This window comes from Mandrillus leucophaeus, unplaced genomic scaffold (genome assembly GCF_000951045.1).
Source record: "Mandrillus leucophaeus isolate KB7577 unplaced genomic scaffold, Mleu.le_1.0 Scaffold544, whole genome shotgun sequence".
Taxonomy (NCBI): Eukaryota; Metazoa; Chordata; class Mammalia; order Primates; family Cercopithecidae; genus Mandrillus; species Mandrillus leucophaeus.
In genome coordinates, this window is record NW_012105853.1 from 1,047,829 (window position 1) to 1,056,958 (window position 9,130).

At 50.9% G+C, this 9,130-nt stretch overlaps 1 protein-coding gene across 1 annotated transcript in view; it reads right to left on the minus strand.

Annotated features, from left to right (window-relative positions):
- Positions 1-7,582, minus strand: part of R3HDML (R3H domain containing-like) — a 19,779-nt gene extending 12,197 nt beyond the window's left edge. Inside the window, exons 1-3 of the mRNA XM_011997647.1 lie at positions 7,322-7,582; positions 3,460-3,578; positions 1,265-1,397 (exon numbers count right to left, since the gene is read on the minus strand). Coding sequence (XP_011853037.1) covers positions 1,265-1,397; positions 3,460-3,578; positions 7,322-7,582 — 513 coding nt within the window. The remainder of the gene's footprint in view (positions 1-1,264; positions 1,398-3,459; positions 3,579-7,321) is intronic.
- Positions 7,583-9,130: the final 1,548 nt, after the last annotated feature.

Below are 9,130 nucleotides of genomic sequence, written 5' to 3' on the forward strand. Positions count from 1 at the left end.
TTTTTTTTGAGAAAGAATCTTGCTCTGTTGCCCAGACTGGAGTGCAGTGGCTCACTGCAAACTCTGCCTCCTGGCTTCAAGTGATTCTCCTGCCTCAGCCTCCCGAGTAGCTGGGATTATAGGTGCCCACCAGCACACCTAGTTAATTTTTTGGATTTTTAGTAGAGATGGGGTTTCATCATGTTGGCCAGGCTGGTCTTCAACTCCTGACCTCAGGTGATCTGCCCACCTCGTCCTCCCAAAGTGCTACGATTGCAGGTGTCAGCCACCACACCCGGACAGCCAATATATTTTCTATACTCTTCTATTCATTTCCTTTTTAAATTATTATTTTTAGAGAGGTGGGTCTCACTGTCACCCAGGCTAGATTGCAGTGATAGGATCATAGCTCACCGCAACCTCAACCTCCTGGGTTCAAGCGATCCTCCTGTCTCAGCTTCCCAAGTAGTTTGGACTAAAGGTGTGCACCATCAAGCCTATTTTTTTTTTTTTTTTGAGACAGAGTCTCGCTCTGTTGGCCAGGCTGGAGTGCAGTAGTGTGATCTTGGCTCACTGCAACCTCTGCCTCCTGGGTTCAAGTGATTATCCTGCCTCAGCCTCCCAAGTAGCTGAGATTACAGGCACATGCCACCACGCCTGGCTAATTGTTTGTATTTTCAGTAGAGATGGAGTTTCACCGTGTTAGCCAGGATGGTCTCGATCTCCTGACCTCGTGATCCACCCCCTTGGCCTCCCAAAGTGCTGGGATTACAGGCATGAGCCACGTCGCCTGGCCAAGCCTCACCATTTTTAAAAAGGTTTTTAGAAATGAGGTCTTGCTGTGTTGCCTAGGCTGGTCTCAAACTCCTGCATTCAGGAAATCCTGCCATCTCAGCCTCTCAAGTTACTGGGATTATAAGCGTGAGCCACTGCACCCAGTCGCTTTCTTTCTTTATATATATATAACTATTTTAATTTTGGGGGTGGGGACGGAGTTTCGCTTGAACCTAGGAGGTGGAGGTTGCAGTGAGCCGAGCTCTCACCACTACACCCCAGCCTCAGCAACAGAGTGAGACTCTGTCTCAAAAAACAAACAAACAAACAAAAAACAAAAATGATTCGCCTCAGTTCAGTGTGCACACAACTTTCCAGGAATACGCTTCTTTGGTGAAAAGAAGCTCATAAAGGTCTTTGTTTGCATTCTCATATCTGCTCCACACATTCCTTTTCTTCTAAGGCAGCAGGATGTGCTATCCCAGGGCCCCCAGCCCTGACGGAGGAGTACCTGGGTATAGTGGGAGCAGGTGGGGCCATCGCAGTGCCAGGGGCAGTGTGGGTTACAGTCCCTCGGGGCGGGAAACAAGTAATGCCGCTTCTCCTCAGACCAGGACTTCATGAGATCCACCACGGACCTGTACCTGGGGAGGCGGGGAACACGGAAGAAGCTGGGTGAGAGGATGGAAAAGTGGCTCGGCCGCCAACTTGCTGGTGACCTTGGGTGAGTCACTTTGCTTCCTTTCCTTCATCTCAGTTTCCTATCTGGGAGCAGGAGGGTGGTGGCTCCTGCCTCACAGGCATGTTCGGAACTCTTGTGAAGTGCCTCCCTGTACCTAGCACATGGTAAGTCCTCAACAAAGCATATGTGTTACTGTCATACAGAGGGCCAGGCAGGAGGTGCATCTCAGATAGGGGAGCTTGCATTTTAGGGAAGGAAGGGCTCCTTGGACCATCTCCTAGGCCTCCGAGATGTGAGGAGAAGGCAGATACTAGTGTGACACCCTGAGATACCCTCTGCAGTCTGAAAAGCCATCTGGGGAGACCTGAGGGCCTTTTCTCTTTTTTTTGAGACGGAGTCTTGCTCTGTTGCCCAGGCTGGAGTGCAGTGGTGTGATCTCAGCTCACTACAACCTCTGCCTTCTGGGTTCAAGCAATTCTTGTGCCTCAGCCTCCCAGGTAGCTGGGACTGCAGGTGTGCACCACCACGCCTGGCTAATTCTTGTATTTTTAGTACAGACGGGGTTTCACCATGTTGGCCAGGCTGGTCTCGAACTCCTGACCGCAGGTGATCCGCTCGCTTCGGCCTCCCAAAGTGCTGGGGTTACAGGCATGAGCCACCGCCCCTGGCCTTTGAGGGCTTTTTCTATCACACATATTTGACAGAGGCACAAATACATAAAAATATACATAAATGACTAGTGAGGGAGAAAATCTGGAAGAATGCACATCCGTAATTTATGACAGCACAGCTTCGTCTCTAACACCGCTTTCTTTCTCTCTGTGAGCCTCTCAAATGATGGCCATGGGTAGGGGTGGAGTCTGGCAGGAAGAGTTCACTGGCAGGGGAGAGGAGAAGTGAAATGGAGGCATCACCCGACGTCTGCTCTGTAGGGCTCTGAGCGACCATTCACGGCTCTCAGAGGCTGGTGCTGGTCGTGACCAGTCAAGGACATGAAAAAAACGCAAACAGGGCCTTGAATTTCCACTGAGCTCACTTGAAAAGACTGGTCTAAATTCTTTCCCACTCTCCCCGGGGTGACGGCAGAATGGCGAAGATGGGAAGGTAGTTGTTTTTCTAACGTCCTTATTTGGCAAAATAAAAATCTGACAATTTTGTAGCAGTTTCACAGGCGTCTTTTTGCAGTTTTATAGGCCTGTGAAATCCACAAGTCTGGAAAGAACTGAGCTAGGATAACACTTTTGTTTTAGAAACAGGGACACCAAGGTTTAGAAGTTTAGAAAGTGGAAATAACTTCCCAAGGCCACCCAGATCAGAAAATCCCCAGAGTCTGACTTGGGAGTCAGAATGGCGGTGAGAAAGTCAGGCCAGAAGGGTGGGCTTGCCATTCTCAGACTTACCTTTATTTTATTTTATCCCCTTATTTTTATTTTACTTTATTGATTTATTATTATTTTTGAGACACAGTCTCACTCTGTCACTCAGGCTGGAGTGCAGTGGTGCAATCTCAGCTCACTGTAACCTCCACCTCCTGGGTTCAAGTGATTCTCCTGCCTCAGCCTCCCGAGTAGCTGGGATTACAGGCATGCGCCACCATGCTGGGCTAATTTTTGCATTTTCAGTAGAGGTGGGGTTTCACCATGCTGGCCAGACTGGTCTTGAACTACTGACCTGAAGTGATCTGCCCACCTCAGTCTCCCAACGTGCTGGGATTAGAGGTGTGAGCCACTGTGCCCGGCCCCCTTATCCTATTTTCTGAGTCTTCCAATCCCTCCTCACTTTCCATAACGATCTGTGCACTTGTTTGTTCTCAAAACAAGACTTGCCTCAATTCAATGTATACACAACTTTGTTAGGGTTTTGCCTGCCCCTCCTAACTAGAATGCAGGCTCCCTGCAGGTGGAGAGCTTGTCTGCCTTGCTCACCACTGTATCCCAGTGTCAAGTGCAGCACCTGGTACAGAGTAAGTGTTCAATGAGCGTTTGTTGAATGACTGAGTGAAGGAAGGGCAGAGGGTCACTCACTGGCCAGAATGGATGGAGAGGTTCTGGCCCACGTATCTCATCAGCTGTGAAGGCCCATGTGCCCAGATGCACTGGGTGGCCCAGGCCTCGGCAGCCCTGGCCAGCCGCTTGTCCCAGACCTGGGGAAAGAAAGGCAATGAAATTCCCCAGGGGAATAGCCACCATCATCACAACCGTGTCCAGAGATGCACATTTACCTGGTGCCGGTTCTCCCCCATCTCCCTGGAACCCTACAACAAACCCCCGTGACAAAGTAGAAGACTGAGGCTCAGCTTGCTGATGACTTGAAGGGCAACCGTGAGTCCATACCAGAGCTGGGGTCCACACCCAGATCTCTTGACTCTGAGCTTGGGCTCTGCTCTGAGCAGGGTCAAGGGTGTTCATACAGGAGTTCTCAGCAGTCCCTGGAAGTGACTGAACCCAGAAGGATGAGAAAATCACTAATTCTTAAATTGTATTTATAGTATTTTCTTTTTCTTTCTTTCTTGTTTTCTTTTCTTTTCTTTTTTGAGACAGGATCTCACTCTGTCACCCAAGCTGGAGTGCAGTGGCGCCATCTCAGCTCGCTGCAACCTCTGCCTTCTGGTTCCAGCCATCCTCCCACCTCAGCCTCCTGAGTAGCTGGGACTGCAGGCGCGTGCCACCACACCTGGCTAATTTTTGTAGACACAGGGTTTTGCCATGTTGCCCAGGCTGGTCTCCAACTCCTGGCCTCAAACAATTCACCTGCCGCAGCCTCCCAAAGTGCTGGGATTACAGGGCACTTCGGGAGGCTGAAGCAGATGGATCGCACCCGGCCTTGCAGTATCTTCTAAATGTGTTTATTTTAACACTAAAAATGTTTAATTCAAAGGCTTTTTTAAATTGTGAAAATATGCATAATTTTAATATGTAAGATATCCATCTGGGCATGATGGCTCACGCCTGTAATCTCAGCACTTTTGGGAGGCTGAGGCAGGCAGATCACTTGAGGTCAGGAGTTTGAGACCATCCTGGCCAACATGGAGAAACCCCCTCTCTACTAAAAATACAAAAATTAGGCCAGGCATGGTGACTCACACCTGTAATCCCAGCACTTTGGAGGGCCGAGGTGGGCGAATCACCTGAGGTCAGGCGTTCGAGACCAGCCTGGCCAACATAGTGAAACCCTAGCTCTACTAAAAATATAAAAATTAGCCGGGTGTGGTGGTGGGCACTTATAATCCCAGCTACTTGGGAGGCTGAGGCAGGAGAATCGCTTGAACCTGGGAGATGGAGGTTGCAGTGAGCCGAGACCGTACCATTGTACTGCAGCCTGGGCAACAAGAGTGAAACTTTGTCTTAAAAAAAAAAATACAAAAATTAGTCAGGCGTGGTGGCGTGTGCCAGTGGTCCCAGCTAGTTGGGAGGCTGAGGCACAAGAATTGCTTGAACCCAGGAGGCAGAGGTTACAGTGAGCTGAGATCGTGCCACTGCACTCCAGCTTGGGCAACAGCGAGATTCTGTGTCAACAACAACAACAACAAAAATAGATATCCAAGGAGGAACAGTAGAAAGTCTCATCTCTCTCCTATCCTTGTCCCCCAACCCCACCACCCTGCATGCCATCCCAAGAGGCAGTCACCACTGCTTCTTGTGTCCTCTGTATACAGGTATATATTCTGTACCTGTACAAGCAGCTCTCACTATATAGACACACACACACACACACACACACACACACATATGCAAATGGCAGCATTCTATTCTGCACCTTGCTCTTTCGTCTTAGGGATTATTCCCCATCAGTACATAGTAAATGCCCTCCTCATCTTCCTTAACAGTTTTATAACCTTCCAATGTATGAACTCCCCAAGTTTTATCACCGGAAAATATGTCAATAAAATACGAGTTCCCTTCCAGCTCTGACTTCCTGGGATTCTCTGAGATAGGATTTGTTCACTCATCAAATATCAAACACAACATCTCTAGGCACTGAGGACTCAGGGTAGCAAGGCAACAAGGCCTTCAACAAGTCGCTGATCATTATAGTCCTGGTCGGTGTGAGAATGAGAAATGGGAGCCAAACTTTCTTGGGGCAGTGAGAGAAGGGCTGCTGGGACAAAGGCTGTTGAGTTGGACAGCCTGTTCTGTGAGTAGAAGTCAGCTAGGGAGGGAGAAATGGGGCATCGAAAGAGGGGTCCAGGTACCTTCCCGGGGTTGTCTGGCCCAATCTTTTTTTTTTTTTTTTTTTTTTTTAGATAGAGTTTCACCCAGGCTGGCAGGATCTCGGCTCGCTGCAACCTCTGCCTCCCAGGTTCAAGCGATTCTCCTGCCTCCACCTCTCAAGTAGCTTGGGATTACAGGCGCCCATCACCACACCAGCTAATTTTTGTATTTTTAGTAGAGACTGGGTTTCACCATGTTGGCCAGGCTGGTCTGGAACTCGTGATCTCAGGTGATCCACCCGCCTTGGCCTCCCAAAGTGCTGGGATTACTGGCGTGAGCCACCGCACCCAGCCGTCTGGCCTAGTCTTTTAGGGAGAGCAGAGGAATGCTTCCCTCATGCTACATTGGGGTAAACTGAGGGGAGGAGCAGGCTAAACATGAAACCTACATGTTCATGCCCTCCCTGGAGTCCCTGGTGAAACATCTAACCCTTTCTGCTCCATGACGCCTGCAGTCATTAAACAGCTGTTGGGGCAGGTGCCACACACACACAACAGGTGCTCAATCAATGTGCCATTTGTTTGAAAAATGGAGGGCGTTCTAGGTGCTAACAAATGAATGAACAAGTCAATGGCTCCCCTGTGTTCTAGCTGCCTACCGTCCCAGCTCCTATTCCCCCCACCCCTCCCAACACCGTATTGCCACCTCACGTTACCTTATATATATTACTATCTTGTTGTTGATGCTTGTTTTCTTACTCCCACTAAAGTGTCAGCTCCATGAAGGAAGGAGCCTTGCCCATTCTGCTCCCAGCAGTGTCCATAAGGCTTAGCACGGTGCCTGGTTCCAAGTGTACTCCAAGGATAAGTCAATGGATACGATGAAAAAGTTAAGTTTTCAGGCTATCGAGTGGCATGTGTTGGTCTTTCAGGGAGCAGACTGGCAAACTCCCTAAAGACATCTCTGGGTGGGCTGGAAACCCATCCCTCTAGGCTGATTTTGGACAATGGCCCTAGGGGAGGAGCTATAAGAAAGAGGTTGGTGCCCTCCTCTGACTTCTTGGGGGCTGGAGTGAGAGCCACCAGCCCTGCCTCTTTGAGGGGAGACATCCCAGCTTCCTCTGCTGGTCAGCTGCTGGTTTTCCTCAGCCTGAGATTCCCCAGTACCTGTCCCCACTGCTCCAAGCCTGCCTCCAGGGGCTTGTGGAGGATGGTGTGGGTGTGTCAGTCAAATCCTTAGGGCAAAGAGACAATAGCATGGAAAGTACCAGCCACACACCCCCGTGCAGGTCCCCAGTGTGGGGAGCCAAAATTCTTGGGTAGGGGATTATGATGGTTAACTGTTGTGGTGATGCCAGGTGGCAGCAGGCAGACCTGGTTTGAAATCCTGGCTGGGTGACCTTGGGCAAATTAATTCTCTGAGTCTCAGTTTCTTCCTCTGGAAAATGGAGATGATACTCACGTACAGTGCCTGGTGCACAAAGGCGTCCCTTACATAGTAGTCCCATGCCCCTGACTCACGGGAAGAGCTGTGTAACTTCCTTAGTTTCCTCATCTGTAAAATGGGCAGATTAACTCCTGCCCTTTCCACAGGTCGACACCCAGATACTGGCTAGTGGGGCCAGGCAGACAAGTGGTCCAGCTCTTAAAAGCCAGTCATTCTAGGCCAAGATGAGTTGGCTGCATTTGCCAGAAGGGGCACTGCAGGGGGTGGGGGGGCGGGCACGGGAACTCACCATGTATTCCATGTTGGCAGCAGGTGGGTACACGCTGGCCCGGATGTGGTTGTGATAATCCAGTAAGGCATTCATGTCTCTCACAGAGATGTGGCGCCTCCGGCGGTACCTGGGCACCCCCAGGCCACTCGGGAGCCGCACAGCTGTGCTCTCAGGCCGGGCTGGGGCCGGGGTAGCATTAGGCATCATCAAGGCGTTCACTGCCTGGCCAGCCCAGAAGAGCAGGCCTGCCAGGCCCACGGTGCTAGGCAGCAGGGGCATAGCTGGATGGAGGGGTCACAGGTCTGTCTGCCTCGTGCAATCAGAGCCAGCTGCCTGGAAGGGGTAGGCACGAAGCAGGGTAGGTTTGTCCCCGCTTTGCTGCAATTTAGGAATTGAGAATGAGACACAGAGAAAACCCAATGGCAGAGAATGAAAGAGGCAGAGAAAAAAGAGAGACCAAAAAGGGGACAGAAAGAAAGAGTTACAGAGAAAAAAGAACGAGAAATAGAAAGGTAGAGAGATACGGGAGCACCAGACCCTGGGCGTTCTCCAGCAGTGCTAACCCAGAGGATGCTGCCTCCTGGGAACCTGGCAAAGACCTCTGGATGCAGCTCTGGTCCAGATGCCCAGCACCCCTTCCTTTCCACCCCAGGGGACTGAGTGGGTTGGGCAAGGGGAAAAAATGCCCAGACAGTGGCTAATCCAGACATGGCCCTGGAGTGAGATGATGCCACCACTTCAAAGCCAGGGCTCTGTCCCTCCAGCCGAGGAGACAGACAGTAGCCCTCTCCAGCCTAGACATCGTCTTCACCAATCCTGCTTGAGTGGGCTCAGTCAATGCCCTTGGAGGGCAGGGCCCACCTTACCCCAAGGCGTTTTGCAGGGTCCTTTTGTCCCTTGTTTGCTGCAATTTAGGAATTGAGAATGAGACACAGAGAAAACCCAATGGCAGGGAATGAAAGAGGCAGAGAAAAAAGAGAGACTAAAAAGGGGATAGAAAAAAAGTTACAGAGAAAAAAGAATGAGAAATAGAAAGGTAAAGAGATAAGACAGAATGAGAGAAGGCAATGATGTGGCCTGGGGAGGACAGAAATAGATAGAGAGAGAGGCAGAAACAGAAGAAGGAGCAAGAAATTGGCTTAGAGAAGAGACAAAGAAGCATGAGAAACCAGGCAGGAGGCTCCAACGGTGCGTACCCAGGACGGGCAGCCCAGGCGGCTTCAGGAGGCAGCCGAGGAGGCAGGGGACCTCTGCCGACACCCTTGCCCACCTGGCAGCGCAGCGACTTTAAGGGTCCCCTGGGCGCTGTTAGCATCTGACGTCCCTGGCCCCACAGCCCCCTCCCCTTCCAGCCAGGCCAGACTCCTGCAGGGAGGCTCCGCCTGCTGCTTGATGGGCTTTTCTCTCCCGCCCCCTCTCTCTCTGCTTTCACCTGAAGCGTGTAGGGCTGGGCTGGGCAAATGGTCAGGGTAGTGATGTAGCAACAGGGCAGGGATTCCAGGAAAAAATACTCATCCCCTACGGAAGATCCCAGACCCCGAGGCTTCTCTCTGCCTTCCACATCCTGACATATTAAAGCCACCTTGCATCTGGAGAGTATTTTCTGACTATTTTCCCTACAACACCCTCCAGCCTTGGAGTAGGCAGTTAATATGGCCCATCTAGTGAGCCCTGCTATGTGCCAGGCCCAGGGTTGAGTGCTTTACACACAAGCTCAGCCAACCCTCAGAAGCAGGCACTATAGTTCCTCATTTCACAGATGAAGAAACTGAGCCCCAGAGAGGAGAAAGAACAAGCCCAAAGTCAAGCGAGCTAGTCTGCAATCAC